The 22,985-nt window shown below is 48.1% G+C and overlaps 1 protein-coding gene across 1 annotated transcript; it reads left to right on the top strand.

Annotated features, from left to right (window-relative positions):
- Nucleotides 1-7,072: 7,072 nt before the first annotated feature.
- cct3 (chaperonin containing TCP1, subunit 3 (gamma)) lies at nucleotides 7,073-21,471 on the top strand. Its single transcript, XM_060820692.1, has 14 exons — nucleotides 7,073-7,208; nucleotides 7,343-7,404; nucleotides 9,224-9,274; nucleotides 10,177-10,239; nucleotides 11,207-11,303; nucleotides 11,969-12,086; nucleotides 13,246-13,432; nucleotides 13,830-13,979; nucleotides 14,416-14,548; nucleotides 17,129-17,210; nucleotides 17,409-17,589; nucleotides 18,118-18,363; nucleotides 20,781-20,912; nucleotides 21,067-21,471. Exons 1-14 carry the CDS (start codon nucleotides 7,181-7,183, stop codon nucleotides 21,163-21,165), a joined length of 1,629 nt encoding a protein of 542 aa, XP_060676675.1. The 5' UTR covers nucleotides 7,073-7,180; the 3' UTR covers nucleotides 21,166-21,471.
- Nucleotides 21,472-22,985: the final 1,514 nt, after the last annotated feature.

Below are 22,985 nucleotides of genomic sequence, written 5' to 3'. Positions count from 1 at the left end.
GGAGAGCTTCAGGTTCCCAGCAGTAAATATCACCAAAAAAATCACCAAACCAGTCCATCCACATCTACACTTGTCAAGAAAGGAGAAAGTTAGGACTGCAGATGCTGGAGCTCAAAATTGAGAAGTGTGATGCTGGAAATGCACAGTGGGTAAGGCAGCATCCGAGGAGCAGGAGAATGGATGTTTCAGGAACACTCTTGATGAAGGGCTTAAACGTCGATTTTCCTGCTCCTGGGATACTGCCTGACCTGCTGCGCTTTTTCAGTGCCACACTTTTCGTCTACAGTCAAGAAAGCACACCTTCCTCAGGAGGCTAAGGAAATTTGATTGAGGTCCATCAATTTTTTATAATATAGAGGCACCACAGAAAGTGTTCTATTTGGCTGTATCACAGCTCAGTACAGCAACTGCTCTGCCCAGGACTGCAAGAAATTAGAGAGAGTCGTGAACGTAGCCCAATCCATCACAGAAACTAGCATCCCTCCCATTGACTGCACGTCCCCCTGCTATTGAGAAGCAGCCAATGTAATCAAAGACCCCTCCTGGCCCGGTTATAGTCTCTGTGGAAATGCTTTAACACAGACAGCTGTCGAGGCTGGGTCTTTAAGAATATTCAGTATTGAGATAAATTTCTAATTTCAAAGGGAATTAAGTATTGGGGGAAAAAGGTAGGAAAGGGTATTTGAAAATGATCAGCTCAGCCACAGGGTCATACAGCAGACAAACAGACCCTTTGTCCAACACATCCATGCTGACCAGGTATACAAAACTTAACAAATCCTATTTTCCTGCGTTTGGACCATATCTTTTCGATTCGTGTACCTGTATAAATGTCTTTTAAATGTTTTAGTTGTACCTGCCTCTATCACTTCGTCTGGCAGCTTATTCCACACATGCACCATCCTTTGTGTGAAAAAGTTACTCCTTAGGACCCTTATAAATCTTTCTCCTCTCACCTTAAACCTATGCCCTCTAGTTTTGGAGTCTCCTACCCTGGGGAAAATCATCCTATCCATGCCTCTCATGATTTTATAAACCTCTATAAAATCACCCCTGAGCCTCCAATGCTCCACGGAAAATAGCCCCAGCCTGTTCAGCCTCTCCTTATAATCAGACCCTCCAATCCCACAACGATATCCTTGTAAATTATTTTCTGCACCCTTTCTGGTTTAACTTCATTCTTCCTATAGCAGGGAGACCAGAATTGAATGCAGTCTTCCAATAGTGTCCTAAACAATGTCCTGTATAGCTGCAACATGACACCACAGGAAATGACATCACCAACCTAAGCATATAAATAGAAAGCAGGAATCATCAGCAATGCTTTGCCCGGAGGCTTACTGAAGATGTTACCGCGTATGGTGACGAAATGTCTGAAAAATGAACCTTCCAGCTCAGAGAGCATACCTACCTCTAGAACCTCAACCTGAGCTACAAATCTTCTCAAAATTCGTTAATGACCTCCCATCTCCTATACTCAATGTTCTGACCAATAAAAGCAAGCGTGCCAAATGCTTTCTTCACAACCCTGTCTACCTGCAAAGCTGCTTGCAAAGAACTGTGAGCACTCATTCATTGGTCCCTCCGTTCAAGAACACTTCCCAGGGCCCTACCATTAACTGTGCATATCCTGATCTCATTGAATGGCGGAACAGAACAGACTCAAATGGGCTGAATGGTCTACTTCTGCACCTCTTTATTGGGGTGGACGCTTAGAGTGGATACAATCCCAAATGCAAGAATGAAGTGCCCTGATGTGTGTGTCTCCTGAGAGCAGAATCCACAATATCAGGGCTTCTCTTGTGCGGATATCTGTCCACTGAGCTGGGTGAGCATTGCTACTCACTCTCCTTCCTCTCGACTATGTTGAACTCTTTATTTATGAGGAAGCCACACTGAATCACTCTCCAGAGTCTCCAGGTTTTAAAGTTTTGGTGAGATGGCCCTCTCAAACTAACATCGAGAGTGTATTGCTGGGAAAACACAGCAGGTCAGGCAATATCTGAGGAGCAGGAGAAGCTAGTACACTTTTGGACTCAGGTTGGCTCAGTGGTTAGCACTGCTGCCTCACAGCACCAGGGACACGGGTTCGATTCCAGCCTTGGCTGACTGTCTGTGTGGAGTTGGCGCGTTCTCCCCATGTCTGCGTGGGTTTCCTCCGAGTATTCCAGTTTCCTCCCACAATCCAACGAAGTGTAGGTGAGGTGAATTCCTGCTGAAGGGCTTTTCCAGCACCACACTCTCGACTCTAATCTCCAGCATCTGTAGTCCTCACTTTCGCCTAGGTTGGGTGAATTGGCCATGCTCAATTGCCCAGTGTTCAGGGATGTGTAAATTAGGTGCATTAGTCAGGGGTAAATGTACAGTAATAGGGTAGATTAGATTAGATTAGATTACTTACAGAGTGGAAACAGGCCCTTCGGCCCAACAAGTCCACACCAACCAGGGGAATGGGTCTGGGTGGGTTACCCTTTGGAGAGTCAGTGTGGCTTTGTTGGGCCGAAGGGCCTGTTTCTACACTGCAGGGATTCTATCAAACATTAATGTGAATAGAATTAAGAAATAGTCCTGTTGGTGATTTGTTAATTGTATTCAGCTTAAATCTGTAGAGCTGGAGAGCATCGATTGAGTATGCTGAACAACTAGACAATGATGTCTGTACCTCTGACCCCAAGGACCCCAGGTACAAGCCACATCTGCACCAGAAGTGTGGACGTAACAGAGTCATAGAGATGTACAGCATGGAAACAGACCCTTCGGTCCAACCCGTCCATGCCGACCAGATATCCCAACCCAATCTAGTCCCACCTGCCAGCACCCGGCCCATATCCCTCCAAACCCTTTCCATTCACATACCCATCCAGATGCCTTTTAAATGCTGTCATTGTACCAGCCTCCACCACTTCCTCTGGCAACTCGTACCACCCTCCACGTGAAAAAGCTGCCCCTTAGATCTTTCCCCTCTCACCCTAAACCAGACAGGTTGATTAAAAATCCCTTCTGAACCTCCTCCTTGTGGTACCGTGAGTAGTGTTCCTACCTCTGATCCAGAAGGCCTGAGTTCAGGATTCCCCTGCTCCAGAGGTGTGTAATCACCCCTCTAAGCACATTTGGTTGGAAATTAATTCCTGCACAACCTGGCAGCTTCTTGTGGTGCAGTGGGTAGTGTTCCTATGTCTGAGCCAGGAGACCGAGGTTTTAATTCCTGCCTGCTCCAAAGGTCTGAAGGGGTTGCTTAAAATACCTTGAAACACCGTTAATAAATGCTGTACTAAGCAAGATCCGCGTTGTCAAATTTAGCCTCAGTGCCTGCTTGATTGATGGTTTGCTGAGGACATCATCCTCCCCAATGCAGGATCTTCCCCTCCCAGGCCCCCTGCCCTATCCACACCTTCTCCCTCCCCTTACCTCTAACATCTCCCCATTCACCCTTCATCCCACCTGCCTCCACTTTCCCCTGCCCCCCCACTCCTCCCCTTCCCCCACTCCCTTCACAAGACACAGGAGCAGAAATTAGGCCATTCAGCCCATCGAGCCCGCTCCGCCATTCAATCACGGCTGGTAAGTTTCTCAACCCCCATTCTCCCACTCTCTCCCTGTAACCCTTCATCCCCTTGATACTCAAGAACCTATCTATCTCCGTCTTCAATACTCTCAGTGACCAGGCCTCCCCAGCCTTCTGTGGCAGCGAATCCCAGAGATTCCTCACTCTCTGGCTGAAGAAGTTCCTCCTTATCTCCATTCTAAAAGGTCTTCCCTTTACTCTAAGGCTGTGGCCTTGGGTCCTAGTCTCTCCTACCACTGGAAACATCTTCCCAACATCCACTCTGTCCAGGCCATTTAGTATTCTGTAAGTTTCAATTAGATTTCCCCCCCCTCATCCTTCTAAACTCCATTGAGTATAAACCCAGAGTCCTCAAGCGTTCCTCATATGTTAAACTTGTCGTGAACATGTTCTAGAGCCAGTCTACCCTTCCTGAGATATGGAACCCAAAACTGCGCACTATACTCCAAATGTGGTCCCACATAAAGCCTCAGAAGTACATTTCTGCGTTTAGATTCAAACATTTTTAAAATAAGTGCCACCATTGCATTCGCCTTCCTAACTACTGACTCAACCTGCAAGTTTATCTTGAGAGAATCCTGGACTGGAACTCCCAAGTCTCTTTGCACTTCAGATTTCTGAATTTTCTCCCCATTTAGAAAATACTCCAGGCTTCAATTCTTCTTACCAAGTGCATGGCCTCATACCTCCCCACTTCCCCTCCCTTCCCTTTCCTCCCCTGTCCCCTCCTCCACTCCCCATCCCTCTAACCCCTCCCACTTTGGCCACGCCCCTCTCCATCAATGACCCCACCCCCTCTCACCTTGGCTCTGCCCCTCCATTCTCTGGTCGCTCACTATGACAGACCTTGCAGCCCCGCCCTCAAATTCACTTGGTTCATCTCGGACCCACCTCCCTCCCCTTCCTTGACCTCTCCATTTCCATCTTCGGTGACAGTCTCCAAACGGACGTTTGCTATCAACCCACAGGCTCCCATGACTACCTGAACTATTCCTCACACCCAGCATCTTGCAAGAACTCCATCCCATTCTCCCAATTCTCCTGCTCAGACAAGGAGACATTCCACTCCCACGTGTGTCAAATGTTCACCTACTTTGAACAACGTGTTTCCCCTCACCTCTGTTATCCAGACAGCCGTCCAGCACACCTCCTCCATTCCCCGTTCCGCTGCTCTAAATCACCCCCCCAAATGAAATAAAGACAGGGTCCCCCTTATCATCACCTATCACCCCAGCAATCTCCACATCCAATGTACTGCCCATTTTAATTCCCCTTCCCACTCTCTTTCCGACATGACTTTCTTTGGCCTCCTCCATTGCCACAGTGAATCAGACCGCAAGTTGGAGGAACAATACATCATCGTCCGCCTGGGCAGCGTACAGCCCAGAGGACTCAATATCTCCAATTTCACATAACCTCCCTTCCCATCCCCTGAATCCCTTTCTAGCCCCTCCTTTCCATTCCTCATCGATTCCTCCCATCAAACAACAAGGCCGTATTGTATCCCTACCTCTCTCCCCACCCTCAGCCCCCTGCTTTATGTGCAGCTCCCTTTACACCCTCCCTCAAGTCCTGAAGAAGGGGTTTTTTTTTGTTTATTCATTTGTGGAACTTGGCTGTTGCTGGCTGGTCAACATTGATAGCCCATCCTTATTTGTCCTTGAGGAGGCGGTGGTGAGCAGACCTCCTGAATTGCTGCAGTCCACTCGCTGTGGGTTGACCACAACGCTGGTAGGGAGTCAATTCCAGCAATTTGACCCAATGACTGTGATGGAATATTTCCAAGTCAGGGTGGTGAGTGGCTTGGAGGGAAACTTGCAAGTTAGTGGTGTTCCCAAGTACTTCATGCCCTTATCCTTCTAGGTGGAAATGATTATACCTGAAATGTCCACTTCTCTACCTCCTGATGCTGCCTGGCTTGCTGTGTACTTCCAGCCTCCTGTTTGTCTACCTCGGGATTCCAGCAACTGCAGCTTTTTTTTTGTCTCCACGACACCACCCTACCCATTCCGGCCCTCCACCCTCCCTCCTGGCCCCACCTCCTGCCACTGTAACCCCAGCCCGTGCCACAATGACCCAACGCCCTCCACCCTCACCCTATTTCTACTGGCCCCTGCGGTATTTCAACTCTGGCCCCGCCCCTGCCACACTAACCCCACCCCCTGTCAATCTGGCCCCTCCTCTGCCAATCTGGCCCCACCCATGCCACACTAACCCCATCTGCTGCCACTTTAACCCCACCCTTTACCACTATGGCCCCGTCATTGCCATACTAACCACCCCGCCTGCCAATCTGGCCCCACCCTACAATTTAAACCCCACCCCCTGCCATACTAACTCCAGCCCTGTCAATCTGGCCCCTCCCTGAACTCTTTAACCCCCACCCAATCTGGCCCTGCCCCTACCATTTTAACCCCACCCTCTGCCACTCTAACCCCACCACTTGCCATACTTACCCCAACCATTGTCAATCTGGCCCCTCACCTGCCACTTTAACCCCACCCCTGCCACTCTAAACCAACCCCTTGCCAATCTAGGCTTACCCCTGCTCTTTGGCCCCTTCCCTGACATACTAACCCTTATCCATTACAACCCCAACCCCCTGCCAACTGGTTCATCCCCTGTCACTTTAACCCCAACCCCTGTCAATCTGGTCCCTCCCCTGTCACATTAACCCCAATCCCTGCCAATCTGGCCCCTCCCCTGCCACTTTAACCCCAACCCCTGCCAATCTGGCCCATCTGCTGCCACTTTAACCCCAACTCTGGCCAATCTGGTCCCTCCCCTGCCACTTTAGCTCCAACCCCTGCCACTCTACCCCCACCTCCTGCCATACTTACCCCAACCCTTGTCAATCTGGCCCCTCACCTGCCACTTTAACCCCACCCCTGCCACTCTAAACCAACCCCTTGCCAATCTGGCCTTACCACTGCTCTCTGACCCCTCCCCTGACATACTAACCCTTATCCCTGCCATTCCAGCCCCTCCCCTGTCATTCTAACCCCACCCCTGCCATTACAACCCCACCCCCTGCCAATCTGGCTCTTCCCCTGCCACTTTAACCCCAACCCCTGCCAATCTGGCCCCTCCCCTGCCACTCTAACGCCAACCCCTGCCACTCTAACCCCACCCCTGCCATTACAACCCCACCCCCTGTCAATCTGGCCCCGCCCTTAGCACTTTAACCCCAGCCTCCTGCCAATCTGGCCCCGCCCCTGGCACTTTAACCACAGCCTCCTGCCAATCTGGCCCCGCCCCTGCCTCGCCCCGCCCCTGCCTCGCCCCGCCCCTGCCTCGCCCCGCCCATTCCGCCGCTCCATCCCCGCCCCTTTCCACTCCCAGCGCCCCGCCCCTCCTCCCCACCTCCCGCGCGAGCGGATCCTAACGGTCACGCACGAGGAGCCGGGTGCATCCTAACTCGCCTGCCGCCGCCGACGAAGGCGGAAGTCCCACCCTTGCCCTCCTGCGATTGGACGGGCTTGCCGGACGCTGGTCGGCGATTGGCTGTCAACCGGGCTTAGGGGACGGGAACGGCAGGGGCAGCAGGTTTGGTTGCGAGGGACTGGAGTGAGGCGGCAGAAGCTTCCAGAAAAGAAAGAGAAAGAAAGATAAAAAATGTTGGGACGGCAAGTGTTGGTCTTAAGTGAGTGTCTCAAATCAGATCATTCATTTGGTGACTTTTTATTAAATTTATATGACTAATTCCCGTCTTCGCGATCTGTTTTTAATTTTTTTTAAAGAAAATTACATTTTCTCTTTTTTCTCTCTCCCGCCCAGGTCAAAATGTGAAGCGGGAGTCCGGCCGTAAAGTCCAACAGGGCAACATCAACGCGGCCAAGGTGAGGAGAAGCCCGGCCACGCCGCCTACTCGAGCGCCGAGGCTGCAACCCGGGCCTAGGCCTCGGCCTCGGCCTCTCCTGCAGCCGGCTCCTGCTCGTGTCGGGGGATCGGGCGGAGCTGTGGCGGCTGGGTCTGAAGGGGCCCAGGACCTTCCCTCCCCTCCCCCCCGCCCCGATGGGACTCCAGGAGCTCTATTTTGTCGGGTTCACATGGAGCTCAAGACTTTTTATTGGGTCTGAGGGGGCTTAAGATCTTTTACTGGCTCTTGATGAAGCTTAGGGGCATTTTATTGGGTCCAAATAGAGATCAGGGGCATTTTATTGGGTCCAAATAGAGATCAGGGGCATTTTATTGGGTCCAAATAGAGATCAGGGGCATTTTATTGGGTTCACATAGAGATCAGGGGCATTTTATTGGGTTCACATAGAGATCAGGGGCATTTTATTGGGTTCACATAGAGATCAGGGGCATTTTATTGGGTTCACATAGAGATCAGGGGCATTTTATTGGGTTCACATAGAGATCAGGGGCATTTTATTGGGTTCACATAGAGATCAGGGCATTTTATTGGGTCCAAATAGAGATCAGGGGCATTTTATTGGGTTCACATAGAGATCAGGGGCATTTTATTGGGTTCACATAGAGATCAGGGGCATTTTATTGGGTCCAAATAGAGATCAGGGCATTTTATTGGGTCCAAATAGAGATCAGGGGCATTTTATTGGGTTCACATAGAGATCAGGGGCATTTTATTGGGTCCAGGTAGCGATCAGGGCATTTTATTGGGTCCAGGTAGAGGTCGGGGCATTTTATTGGGTCCAGGTAGAGATTGGGGGCATTTTATTGGGTCCAGGTAGAGATTGGGGGCATTTTATTGGGTCCAGGTAGAGATCGGGGGCTCGGGGGCATTGTATTGGGTCCAGGTAGAGATCGGGGGCATTTTATTGGGTCCAGGTAGAGATGAGGGCATTTTATTTCGTCCAGGTAGAGATCGGGGCATTTTATTGGGTCCAGATAGGACTTTGGGTGAGTTATTGGATCTAAAGGGGCTTAGGGGTATTTGTTGGACTCTGGATGGGGCTCAGGGGCTTTTATTGGGTCAGAAGGAGGTTCATTTGTTCTGTTGGATGTTGACGGTGCTGAGGGATGCTTTTACAGAGTTGGAATGGAGCTTGGGGGCCTTTTATTGGGTTCAAAGGGGCTTAGGTCCTTCAGTTGGCTCTTGATGGAGATTTTGGGCCTTTTTGTTGGGTCTAAATGGGGCTCAGGATCTTTCTCTTTGGCTCTTGGTGGGTAGGTATTGTGTCTAAATGGGGCCCCTCCTGATGTAAATGGGGTTGTGGAAGTTTTATTTGATCTACAGGGAGCTGAGGACCATTTTATTCTTGTTCCAAATTGGATCTCAGGATTGTTTTTTTTTGAAGTCATCTATTGCTTCGGATCGTCCCCTTGTGAAATTCAATGAGATCAGGATCTTCTTCTGGGCTTCTGTGGTGGTCATGCCTTTTCTGGAGTCAGTGTGGGGATTGAGACCTCTGTCAGTCCAAAACAAACGGACTCGGGGCACTTTGGGGTCAAAGTAGGGCCCTGAACCGGGAACCAGAAGGATTTTTTGTAGTAGCTTTGGTCTTCATTCATGTGCCTTTGACTAGCCTCCAGTACCCACCATCCAAGCCAACAGGTCAATACTATCCAGGAAACACTAAGTCAACTTGAGGATGTATTCCAAGTAAAGTGAAGGAGCTCCAAAAATATTGCTCAGTGTAGGTCAAAAGCTCTGTTATCGACACCTAATTGTTTTGTGGTTATGTTTTTCAGACAATCGCAGATGTTATTCGAACATGTTTGGGACCAAGAGCAATGATGAAGGTATAGAAAGTAACACTTGATGCATTAGACTCTGGTTTTTGCAGCAACCTACCTAAACAGAATTAGAATCCCTACAATGTGGAAACAGGCCCTACGGCCCAATAAGACCACACCAAGCCTGTGAAGAGTAACCCATCCATTCCCCTACCCTGTATTTATCCCTGACTACCTGCGCATCTTTTCAACTGTGGGAGAAAACTGAAGCACCCAGAGGAAACCCACGCAGACACTGGGAGAACGTGCAAACTCCACACAGACAGTCACCCGAGGCTGGAAACAAACCTGGGTCGCTGGCGCTGTGTGGCACCAGTGCTAACCACTGAGCTACCGTGCTGACCCAAGTTGTAACATGCAATAGATTATTTTGGAACAGCTCAGCAATGGGTTAATTATAAATGGGCTGGGTGGAACTAGTGACAGAAATCTGTATGTAGTCAAGCAGCTCGCTTGGAGTCATGTGTGCAGCGATTGATAGTGACTGATGTTCTCATAGCACACTGTCAGCCCCAGCTGCTGCTCCCGTCCTTAAAAGAGCGGAAGAATAATTTAAATCAACGAGGGAAGACTTACAGTCATACACCATGGAACAGATCCTCTGGTCCAACCAGTCCATGTGGACCATATTCCCTAACTAAACTAGTCCCACCTGTAGCCTCAACCTTTCCTAGTCATGAACTTATCCAAATGTTCTTTTTAAACTGTAACTGTACCGACATTCACCACTTTCTCTGGCAGTTGAACAAAAGATCACCCCTTTTTAAACTCTCTTTCCTCTCACCTTAAAAATATGCCCCCTAGATCTGCATATATTAAGCAACAGGAGCTCATTCTGTTGTGCTGTATTGAAGTTAATGTGATGTAATCTATTCTTCCTACCCCGTTTCCCCTCCCAAAAAAAACAGATGCTGTTGGATCCCATGGGTGGCATTGTCATGACAAACGACGGGAATGCCATTTTGCGAGAGGTAGGTGTTGTTTAACCTGTGTGATGTGGCGGTGCTGGTGTTGAATTGGGGTGGACAGTGTCAGAAGTCACACGACACCAGGTTATAGTCCCAACAGGTTTATTTGAAAACACCAAGCTTTCAGAAGGTTTGTGATTTCAAGTAAACCTAGTCAACTATGACTTGGTGTCATGTGACGTCTGACCTTAACCTGTGCGAGCATAAGGTATCTGTTTGGGTGTGTTGCTTCTCACTATGTCCCCTTTCATTCAACATAACTTGACATGAATGTGTTTGGGATAAGTGACAGCTTTCTAGCTGCCATGATTATAGCTCTCATTTGCTGATTTGTTTGATTTGAATTTCTGACCATGGAGCCATGGCACACTGAATCGAGATCTTTGTGCCACACACAGATGTACAAGAGCATTTATTTAAAACTGTGGACCTGTCTGTGAAACTCCCATCTGACGGATCCATGTTGTCTAGTTCACTATTGTAAAGAGGTTTCAATAGATTCAACTAATTGGTCATACTAGTTGTGTAGCAAGTTAAGATAATTTTCAGTAAAGTCCAGGCGGTCAGGAGAATGTTTTCACAGCTAGTTGCTGTGATCTGGAACTGTCTGAAAGGGTGATAGAAGCAAGTTCGATAGAAACTTTCAAAAGGAAGAATTGAATAAATACTTGAAAAGAATTGCAGGGTTGTTGGGGAGGATGTAGGTCAAGTTGGTTAGATCTTTCAATGAGTTGGTGCGGGCATGACTGACTGACTGAATTGACTTGTGTGCATCATGCTATAGTGAAGAGCTTCAGTAGTGTTGGGCATGAACTATAAAACTCTGAGGGTCCCAAGTTCCATCGGTGTTGAGTTGAGAACTGTAAGGAACAACCTTACAATCTTTGCTTCCTTAATCCTGACTGAGCAGTGACAGCAAAACGTCCTCAAATTCCTTCCTCCGACTCAGGCTTTCCCTTCAATCTCCCAGATCCAGGTGCAGCACCCAGCAGCAAAGTCCATGATTGAGATCAGCCGCACCCAGGACGAAGAAGTTGGTGATGGGACCACCTCTGTCATCATCCTTGGTATGTAAGAATTTCACTTGTTGCTCAACGTTTTCTGACTGTTCGGATTTGTTCAAAACTTCCAGTAAACTGGTTGTGCTTTTCCTTGAGAATTCTTGAATTAAAGAAGGTGAGTGGGTGGGGGTTTTAGTAGCAATTGGTGGGAAGAAGCAGGTTAGCTGATGGAGCAAATCAGATTTATTTTCTGGTGGTAACTGGGTTTGAATTGCGTTCCTGGTGGAAACCTTCAAACATGCAGAGCTGCCTGAGTCCTCATGCGTCGTTTTTGATCGTAATTTCTTTACTCAATAAAATGACTATTCTTACTATACTACATTTGGAAATGACTTCCCTTAATTGCCTGTGGGTTGAGGCCTTCGCTAAAATTGCAGTGCCTCTCCACCACTGCGACTCCCCCCGCAGCCCTACCCTCGTCTCAGAAGCCAGCAATGTTCCAATGGGTTCACATAGTGAAATTTTGATGCTTCAAAATTGGAAAGATGCAGAAAAATCATCAGGCCCCTTGATAGCATCCCAATCTATGAACAGCCTCCTACCTTACCAGTACTGTGAAATGCAACTGGATTGTAGTTGGCCCACGAGGATGTTAAGTTCCCAGTTGAGTGAGGGGCTGGGGGAATGCGTGGCTGTTTCGTTCTATCTTCAGATGACTTGGTTTCTTTTAGCTGGAGAGATGCTGTCAGTTGCCGAGCAGTACCTGGAGCAGCAGATGCACCCGTCTGTCATCATTGGCGCTTACCACCAGGCACTTGAAGACATGCTCACTACCCTCAAGGAGATCAGGTACGGTGTCTCTGTTTCTTGTTCACCCATGCGGTCTCGAAATGGGACACATTTTTGTGTTGTCAAAAAAGCACTTCACACCAATGCATTGCATTTTTGAAGGGTTATGAGCTGTAAACTACAGTAACCGATGCCCAAGGTCTTCCAGAACATCTGTACAATAAAAGGAACAAAGAACTTGTCTTATTGTTTTATAGAATGCCAAGATATTTTGGGTAAATGCCTGGAATGCCTCTGGCAAATCCCTGTTCAAATTTGCAAAGCAAGCTCAAATGTTTCATAGAATCCCCACAGTGTAGAAGTGGACCCTCCGAAGACATCCCACCCATACCAACCCCCTACCCTATCCTTGTAATCTTGCATTTCTCAAGGCCAATCCACCTAACTTGCACATCTTTGGACTGTGGGAGGAAACCAGAGCACCCAGAGGAAACCCACATAGGCACTGGGAGAATGTGCAGACTCCACACAGTCATGCTCATAGAGTCGTAGAGATGTACACCATGGAAACAGACCCTTCGGTCCAACCCAGTCTAATCCCACCTGCCAGCACCCGGCCCATATCCCTCCAAACCCTTCCTATTCATATGCCCATCCAAATGCCTTTTAAATGTTGCAATTGTACCAGCCTCCACCACATCCTCTGGCAGCTCATTCCATACATGTACCATCCTCCGTGTGAAAAAGTTGCCCACCCGGGTTCAATTCCCGCCTCAGGCAACTGTGTGTGGATTTTGCACGTTCTCTCCGTGTCTGCGTGGGTTCCTCCGGGTGCTTCGGTTTCCTCCCACAGTCCAAAAATGTGCAAGTTAGATGAATTGGCCGTGCTAAATTGTCCCATAGTGTTAGGTGAAGGGGTAAATGTAGGGGAATGGGTCTGGGTGGGTTGCTCTTCAGGCTTGGTGTGGACTTGTTGGGCCGAATGGCCTGTTTCCATACTGTAAGTAATCTAAACCATATCTTTCCCCTCTCACCTGTTGCCCGAGGATGGAATCAAATCTAGGTCCCTGGTGCTGTGGGGCAGTAGTGCTAACCGCTGAGCCACTGTAGTGTCCTTCTGAAAAATATCTCTGGTTAGTACTGATCAGAATAGTTTTATATTCTGTGACACTCACCAACTGTTTGAAAATCTGTCACCTGCATCACTATGTTTTCACAGTACTCCTGTCGATGTCAATGACCGTGAAATGATGTTGAAAATTATCAAAAGTGCCATTAACACAAAGGTGAACAATCTTCAGATTGACCTGGCCTGTAACATTGCGCTTGATGCTGTGAAGACAGTGGAGATGGAAGAAAACGGCCGCAAGGAGATTGATATCAAGAAGTATGCCAAGGTGGAGAAGGTAAGTAGTGTACCCTAATTGACCATGGGGTGCATCACAGCCAACTCTGTCCTCATCTGGTAACCAGATTCGTGTCACTACCAGTCAGTGTCACAAGACAGTGGGATCCTCCTCTCACTTTTCCTCTCCCTGGTTGCGATGCCCTTAACTTCACTGAGATTGACTAATCTAGTATTAGAAGTATTTTCATTGGGGTGACTTTTTACATTTCAAGTGGAGGACTGCTTCTACACTGTCTGGAAGTGGGGAAGAGCGTTCACGAGTCATTAATGTCACTGACAATTCCATGGATTGTGCATTTCCTGCATGCATCTGGGTTCCAGAACAGTGAGCAGAAGCGGATTGTTCAGCGCTTTGTTCATGCAAACTGTGTAACCCGTTTCCTCCGCATTGACAGATTCCCGGTGGTTTCATTCACGAATCCAGTGTGCTACGGGGGGTGATGGTGAACAAAGACGTGACCCACCCACGGATGCGCAGGCATATCAAGAACCCCCGCATCATGCTGTTGGACTGCTCGTTGGAGTACAAGAAAGGAGAGAGCCAGGTTCAAGGCTTCTGTTTTCATCTGCCTTTGACTGTTATTGAGTGTTTAGGACAGCAGTGGTGGGAGGGAGCACCAGTCAGCGAGTAATGTCATTTGATGGGTCATCTGCCATTGGTGCCCTGACAGGTATCTTTAATCCAAGCGAAACTTTATCACTCGCTAACCTAAGACAATGGATGTTCATTCAAGGCATCATGGCTAAGCCTGATATTACCCTTGTCCAGCTAGGGAAGGGGAGGGGATTGCTGATTGATGATCCTTATACCGTACTGGAGAGGGGTTACTGATACCTTGTCCTGTGTGTGTTGACTCACTAACTATGTTAGCGATCTGATCAACATCTCCAGCACCTTATCAAGGGAGTACCTCCTTGAGTATTTGAAATGATTGGTTGCCAATTTTGCTTGAGCTCTGAATAGTTGACGTGTTGTTCCAGACTGATATCGAGATCACACGTGAGGAGGACTTCACCCGTATCCTGCAGATGGAGGAAGAGTACATCCAGCAGATTTGTGAGGATGTTATCCGCCTCAAACCCAACCTGCTCTTCACTGAGAAGGGTATCTCAGGTACTGTGCACCAAGACACAGGGGGACCTGTTCAGTTTGGGTAGCTGGCGTATCACACTTCGAATCAGAGTCCTTGAAAAATGGGCTGGCTTGTTCCTCACAGGTATTGTGTAGAGGAAAGGTGCAGGAGTGGTATTTGCTTGATTGTGCGGTATTTGTGATCAATTGAGCCAAGCTGAGTACCCCTGTGACGAGTTACCCCCCAGTTCTGGCGCACATTGCTTCATCTTTGCAACGAGTATTAGAGGCTAGAACCACTTCTACCCTTCCTGGCTCACTCTGTGACCTAACTACAATCTGTTGGCTGTGTGGTGGTGTGAATGTGGCAAATATTAGTCGCCTCCACCAGGCCATGTATCTATTTTGTTCCAAAAGGTTGTGGTAAATGATATGCTGTATCATTGGGGGCAAGCTAGCGAGATTAAAAGCATCTAACTGATGTTGTTTAGTACAGCGCCTTCAGTCTGCAGCTCTCTGTTGCGGTGCTATTTTAGGTGAAAATTCTCCCAGCCCACGTTTCCACAAGCTAAAATGCAATTAACTATTTTCTTCATTCTTTCATGTGATGAGTGTGTTGCTGGCATTATTCTTTTGTCCTCAATTGGTCTTGAACTGAGTGCCTTTTGGGCCATTTCAAAATGCAGCAGGGGCAGAAGGCAGTTAGTGAGGATGACAGAGTCTGCAGGGTGATATAGACATGTTAAATGAGGGGACTACAATGTGGCAGATGGAATAGAATATTGGAAAGTATGGGCTTATGCACTTTGGCAGAAGGAATGGAAAATATTGCTTAAATGACACCGGCTGTAACAGAGAGGGTTTGACAGTCCAAGCGAGTGAGTCACAAAAGCTAGCATCTCAGTTCAGCGGGTAATAAGAAAGGCAACTGGAATTTCTCAAACGAACGGAGTATGTAAGTAGCGAGGTCCTTCTAAAACTACACAAGGGTCTGGTCAGACCACAACTGCCATACTGTGAACTCTTCTGGTCCCCTTCTGTTTACAAAGATATATGGCCTGTTCAGAAGTGGTACATTAGATTGACTCCTGGTATGAAGGGATTTTCTCAGGTAGGGGTGAGTAGGAGGGGCTGTACTCATTGAGGTTAGGAGAATGAGAGGAGACTTCATTGAAGCAGACAGAGTTTTAGAGAGGCTTGACAGGGCAGGTGTGGAGAAGTTGCCTCCCCCTTGTCTGGATCAAAGTGTATTATCTCAGAGTAAGGAGTTGTCCATTCAAGACAGGTGATGAGGAGCATTTTTTTTCTCTCTGGGGTTAGTGGATCTGAGAGCTATCAAGGCTGTGGTCTCAAGGATGAGATTGAGAGGTTTTTAATCAGAAAAGGAATTGAGGGTTATGGGGAAGAGACAGGAAAGTGATCTATCTGTCAGATTAGTTGTGATCTCGTTGAATGGTGGCAACTGACTGATTGGCCTACTTCTGCTCCTACATCTTATGGGCAGTTAAGGCACGTTCCTGTGGGTTTAGTCTCACATGTAGACCACACTGGGTAAGGGCAGTAGATGCCTTTTCCTCAAGGATATCAACGACCAGGGCCCCCATCACTGAGATTGACTTTCAATTCCACATTTGTAATTAAGCTTAAATTCTGCCAGCTGCCGTGAAAGAATTTGAATCTGTGTTCCCACAGTATTAGAGTAAAAAGTGAAGTCTGCAGATGCTGGAGATCAGAGCTGAAAATGTGTTGCTGGTTAAAGCACAGCAGGTTAGGCAGCATCCAAGGAACAGGAAATTCGACGTTTTGGGCCAGAGCCCTTCATCAGGAATGAGGAGAGTGTGCCAGGCAGGCTAAGATAAAAGGTAGGGAGGAGGGACTTGGGGGAGGGGCGATGGAGATGTGATAGGTGGAATAAGGTCAAGGTGAGGGTGATAGGCTGGAGTGGGGTGGGGAAGGAGAGGTCAGGAAGAAGATTGCAGGTTAGGAGGGTGGTTGGAGGAAGAGCGCCTCATCTTCTGCCTGGGAACCCTCCAACCACGAGGGATGAACTCAGATTTTTCCAGTTTCCTCATTTCCCCTCCCCCCACCTTGTCTCAGTCGATTCCCTCAAACTCAGCACCACCCTCCTAACCTGCAATCTTCTTCCTGACCCCTCCGCCCCCACCCCACTCCAGCCTATCACCCTCACCTAGACCTTATTCCACCTATCACATCTCCATCGCCCCTCCCTCAAGTCCCCCCTCCCTACCTTTTATCTTAGCCTGCCTGGCACACTCTCCTCATTCCTGATGAAGGGCTCTGGCCCGAAACGTCGAATTTCCTGTTCCTTGGATGCTGCCTTTCCCACAGTATTAGGCTGGGCCTTTGCGCAGCTAGTCTAATGACATTAGGGCACTGCCACCATCTCTGTGCCTGGCGCTGCCAAATAAATGTTGTGCACTTGGTCTACAGTGAAAGATGGTGCCTAAATGCTTATGCTGAAGAGACAAGCCCGATATAAGAATCGGTCTTGAAACAATTCATTACTAGTTTAATCTAGGCAGTTTCACTGGCTGCATTTTGAAGGTTAGATTATTTTGCGGCATGCTATGACAGCTTAATATTTGCTTTCTCCTCTCTCAGACCTGGCCCTCCATTACCTCATGAAGGCAAATGTCACTGCCATCCGTCGCATCAGGAAAAGTGACAGCAACCGAATTGCCAGGTACAGTGAGCTTTCTTCTAGTGGGAAACTGTGTGGCAGGGTTTTGCTGAATAAGGATTTGCTGTATACAGTGTGGAATGTGTTTCTAGAACTAGTCTCTCTTTAAGTCCCATTTCAAATGTGAAAATGTTAATACTATTCCTGAAGCCCTTGGAGCAAGTGGAAAGTCTTCTCTGAATCTACACATGCTGTTTGCAGGGCGTGTGGTGCTCGGGTTGTTAGCCGGACTGACGAGCTGAGGGAGGAGGACATTGGAACCGGTGCTGGGCTGTTTGAGGTCAAGAAGATTGGCGATGAATATTTTGCTTTCATCACCGAATGCAAAGAACCCAAAGCTTGCACCATCCTCCTGCGAGGAGCCAGCAAAGAGATCTTGGCGGTAAGTGTAGGCTGGGTGAGATCAAAGGTTTTCGTTAGAATATTTGAGAGGGGTTTAAAATTCAAACCCATATCCGAAACTGGGTGCTTTCTCTGTTGAGAAGGAGGGTGCAGTTCCAATGTTTCCAAGTTTAGGGCAGCTGGAAGAATCCATTACTGTTGCACAACTGCAAAGTTGTGGCCACCTGGAGTTGACATTTTAAACAGTGAGGTGTGTTCAGCTGTGCTTGCAAGCACATGCTCCCCTTCCTGCAGTCTGCTGTGGAGGGCTGGAGGAATTGGGTTGGGAAGTGTTCATAAGCGGTCAGAATTGAAGGAAGATGATCTACACAGCGATGGAAGCAACACCAGGATGACCAGAGGTTAAGGATTGAGGGGTTTGTAGGGGCTGGAGGAGGCTACACTGAGGTGCCAATGCTGTGGACAAATTTTAAAAATTGATCAGAATGTTAAGCTGCTTATTTAAGTTTTGCTGGACTGGCTGTGTACTGATTTGGGAGAGAGGTTGAGGTTCCATTCTCTGTTTCAGGAAGTGGAGCGTAACTTGCAGGATGCCATGCAGGTGACTCGTAACATCTTACTGGACCCACACCTGGTGCCAGGGGGTGGAGCGGTGGAAATGGCCATAGCGCATGCCCTAACTGAGAAATCCAAGACCATGACTGGAGTCGAGCAGTGGCCATACCGTGCGGTGGCTAACGCCCTTGAGGTCATCCCCAGGACGCTAATTCAGAACTGTGGAGCCAGCACCATCCGTTTACTAACCTCCCTGCGGGTAAGGCGTGCTGCTTTTCCACACTGGACCCTGTCAGTTCATCATCTGTGATAGTTAGATTCCTTAGAGAGTGGAAACAAGCCCTTCGGCCCAGCAAGTCCACACTGATCCTCCGAAGAGCAACCCACCCAGACCCATTCCCATACATTTACTCCTTCACCTCACACTACGGGCAATTTAACACGGCTAATTCACCTAACCTGCACATGTTTGGACTGTGGGAGGAAACCACAGCACCCGGAGGAAACCCACGCAGACACGGGGAGAATGTGCAAACTCCACACAGTCAGTTGCCTGAGGCGGGAATTGAACCCGGGTCTCTGGCGCTGTGAGGCAGCAGTGCTAACCACTGTGTCACCGTTCTGCCAATGATTTGGTCCTCCTGGTTACTGAATGTTTGGGCACTCTCCCTCCTTACTCAACTTTGAGCTGAGCTTTCTGTCCCTATCCTTCCTTCTGAAGCTACGACGTATTCACAGCTCTGGGAAGTAACCTGCCTTCCCAACCTGTACTCAACCCATCTATTACTGAGACCGTTTGCCAATCTGTTTCTCACCTGCAGGAGTTTTGGCACGGAGTGGGAAGAATCTGTGACTGTTCTGCAGAGTGGCTTTGTCTTTGTGAAGTTAGGGGGTTAACTCCATTCCAGTCTCAGATCGCCCTGCTCAGCAGCCATCTCTAGGATTGAAAGTAGAGTTCCCCCACCCAGTTTGAAGGATTTATCCCACCTTCTCCTTGCTTATCCCGCTCCCAGATATTTGGGAGAATCCGTTCCGATTTGACTCAGTCTGTTGCCCAAACGGGAGTCCTAGAGCTTTAGCGATGTACAGCATGGAAACAGGCCCTTCGGCCCAACCCGTCCATGCTGACCAGATATCCCAACCCAATCTGGTCCTACCTGCCAGCACCCAGCCCATATCCCTCCAAACCCTTCCTATTCATATACCCATCCAGATGCCTCTTAAATGCTGTCATTGTACCAGCCTCCACCACTCCCTCTGGCAGCTCATTCCATATATGCACCACCCTCTGTGTGAAAAAGTGGCCCCATAGGTTCCTTTTGTATCTTTTCCCCTCTTCCCCCTACCCCAGTGGAAAGATCTTATCCTAACCATGGCCCTCATAATTTTGTAAACCTCTATAAGGTCACCCCTCAGCCTCCGACGCTCCAGGGAAAACAGCCCCAGCCTGTTCAACCTCTTCCCCATAGCTCAAGCCCTCCAACCCTGACAACATCCTTGTAAGTCTTTTCTGAACCCTTTCAGGTTTCACAACATTTTTCTGATAGGAAGGAGACCAGAATTACGTGCAATATTCCAACAGTGGCCTACCCAATGTCCTGTACAGCCGCAACGTGATCTCCCAACTCCTGTTGACTGTAATACTCTGGTTGGCTGTTCTTTGGTAGAGACTGCACTCCCTTCCACCTCAACTCATTTGTCTGTCAAGAACTTGTCTAATGCTGCGTTGATTAAGTTTACATGTTGAACGTTCTTTCCCAGAAGTTCGAGAAGGCTGGTGTTCTAATGACCCTCGAAAAGAAAGATTCTCCTTACCTCTGTCTTAAAAAGAAGCAATTTTAATTCTTAAGTTGTGTCCAATACTCTGAGGCTCCCCTACAAATTAGCTTCCTGATATCCACCCCAACCAATCTCCTCAGGACTTTTGACAAGATTGCCCCTCATTCTTCTGAATTCGAATGGGTATCAGCCGAACTTGTTCAACTTTCCCTTCATCCCAGGAATCTGTCACGTGATGGTTCTCGGAATTGTTTTTTCAAGTAATTATCTCTTTTTTTCCAAATAAGGAGAACTAAACTGTACACAGTGCTCTGAGTGCGTCAAAGTGTGGCGCTGGAAAAGCATAGCGGATCAGGTAGCATCCAAGAGTTTTCCAGCATCACAGTTTTCGACTTTGATCTCCAGCATCTGCAATCCTTACATTCCCCTAGTGCTGTAAATGTGGTCTCACCAAGGCCATGTGTAGCTTCAGTAAAGCGCCCCAACCTTTATATTCCCATCCATTTCTGATAACCGCTGAGATTAATTTCTCTTTTTAAACACTTGCAGCGCCTGGAGGTTAACTTTGCATGATTAGTGTACCTAATCGCTTCTGCACCAGTGAGTTCTGCAATCTCGCCGTACGTACATTTTGGGTTTTGTGTTCTGTTGACCAAAGTGGACAAATTCCCTTTTAAACACAGCAGTACAACACGGGAACAGACCTTCTGGCCTTCCGCATTTGTGCTAACCGTGATGCCATTCTAAACTAATCCCATCTATCTGCACATCATCCATGTCCCCCTATTCCTTGTCTGTCAATGCCTCTGAAACATTGTGTTTGCATCTGACTCATTTAGAGTCAAGGCTGTTGCACCTGTTTGATCTAAATGGTGACTGATGTGTCCTCTTCACCAGGCAAAGCACACGCAGGAGGGCTGTCAGAGCTGGGGAGTCAACGGAGAGACCGGGGCCTTAATGGACATGAAGGAGCTTGGCATCTGGGAACCTCTGACCGTCAAATCACAGACCTTCAAGACATCGGTGGAGGTGAGTCTCAGCTGAGTGCTGAGGACAGGGGTTGTGATTAATGCAAAGAAAAGGTGCTTCTTTGTGTAAGCCATTCCCTCGGTATGTGCTCCCCAGGTACTAATGTGCAGTCTGTTGTGTGTAGATCATTCCAATGTGTGTTTGTTTCCCACAGACCGCCATCTTGCTCCTGCGCATTGATGACATAGTGTCCGGTCACAAGAGCAAGAAGGAAGATAGTCGTGGAGGAGACGGAGATGCCTCGTACAATTAAACCCAGACAGGGCTGAAACAGAAGGCAGCACTGCAGCAGGAAGGACCACCATGATGAACAACAGCCTCCTCGACACCCTTAACCACTTGGGATGGGCAGCCCCCTCGCAACCACAGACTCTGGAAATATTTATTGTTTAAAGAAGGGAAAAGACAGCAAGGTTCACCTCGGTCAGTGGGCGTTGGTTGGGTAGTGGGGGGTAGTGAATAAAATTACTGTTACCATGTTTTGGATGTCTGATCAAGAGCAGCGTTTGTTTTCATTTCAAGGGTCAGCATTCAATAAAGATGGCTCCAACGTTGGAAAGTTGCTGATTTCTGTTTCTTTAGCACTTTTTATTCCATTCTCTCCATCTCTGTTTCACTCTGGTACATGTGCTTTTCAAGGACTCCCCTCCTGGTTGGTGGTATGTCAGCACAGCCTGGCTGGTAAGCCTCAACTACTCCATGGCAGTGCTGAGTGCGAACACTCTCACCAGTAAATGCACAAGGGGAGGGGGTGAGGAGGGGAATTGGAGTTTATGGCACCAGTGTAATGTAGTTTCCAGGTCTCCGCTAACTCCTGGTTTTACAATCGCACGGTTGTAACTGCACTGAGTTGCTGTTTGTGTGTGGGGCTTTGCTTCCGCAGGAGTTAAGGCTTAAACATTCCACGTGACCACCTGATGTGTGTTGTCGCTGTAACAGAGGTACAGGTGTTGACGGTGTGAAGAATGGTCCAATTGTGGCTGCAAACTAAAACATCCCCATTTGCAGTCACCAAAACTGCTTGTAAAACCTGCGTTGAACAGTCTCTGAATGGAATGACATTCACAGATCAATGCCGGGTATGACGAGGGCTTTGTTGAATAAGCTCAGTAATAATAAAGATCTTAACGAGACTACCCTGGCACAATTCTACAGCTGTCTATAACTTCAACGGTACTTAAGTTGTCATTCTTCACATGTGATTTTCGCGAGTGAATGAGAAATTCAACTCTGTAGAGCCCTCTCCTTGCCAGAGATATCAGCGTGCTTTTTCTCTGTTGCATTCCTGCAGGCCTGTCCCATAAAAGCAACAGTTGCATGACTGAACTCGGCTTAACCTAGTTGTGAGTAAAGCTGAGTTCAGTGATGTTCAGACAAAAAATTATTCTATTCCTGTTTGTCTTTTCACACGTTCATTTTTTTTTTGAAAATTTCGGATGGTAAGTCACCCATTATAGGGGAAGAAACAAAATATGTGCTGATGTAGCATTCCTTTAGCTCTGTAAGACCATCTCTAGTTAATCCCTGACTTTCACATTATTCTAAGTGTTCACCTTCTTGCAACCACCCTTACTCAAAGCCGCTCTCACGCCAAATTTTACCCAGTTCTGATGAGAGATCATCGACCTGGAACAAACTCTTGTTTCTCTGTGCTGGGGAGCTAGCTGGGACCTGTAGCACATCACCCATTCTGTCATTCCCATCAAGCAATGGGATCAGCTCTGGTTCAGTGAAGAGTGCAAATGGGCATGTTGAGTGTCACATATGCCCAGTGCCAATGAGGTGCCAAGCTAATGAAGCTACAAAACAGGGCAAGTTGTATACCAAAGGTGTGAAAGCATCATGCGATGGACGGGGCTAAGCAGTCTTGCAACTAACAGATTGAAGTTCTGCGGTTTTTTTTAGATTAGATTCCCTACAGTGTGGAAACAGGCCCTTCGGCCCAACAAGTCCACACTGACCCTCTGAAGAGTAACCCACCCAGACCCATTTCCCTCTGACAAATACACCTAACACTATGGGCAATTTAGCATGGCCAATTCACCTGACCTGCGCATCTTTGGATTGTGGGAG

Source organism: Hemiscyllium ocellatum, chromosome 50 (genome assembly GCF_020745735.1).
Source record: "Hemiscyllium ocellatum isolate sHemOce1 chromosome 50, sHemOce1.pat.X.cur, whole genome shotgun sequence".
Lineage (NCBI taxonomy): Eukaryota > Metazoa > Chordata > Chondrichthyes > Orectolobiformes > Hemiscylliidae > Hemiscyllium > Hemiscyllium ocellatum.
This window is presented reverse-complemented; position numbering and strand designations above follow the sequence as displayed.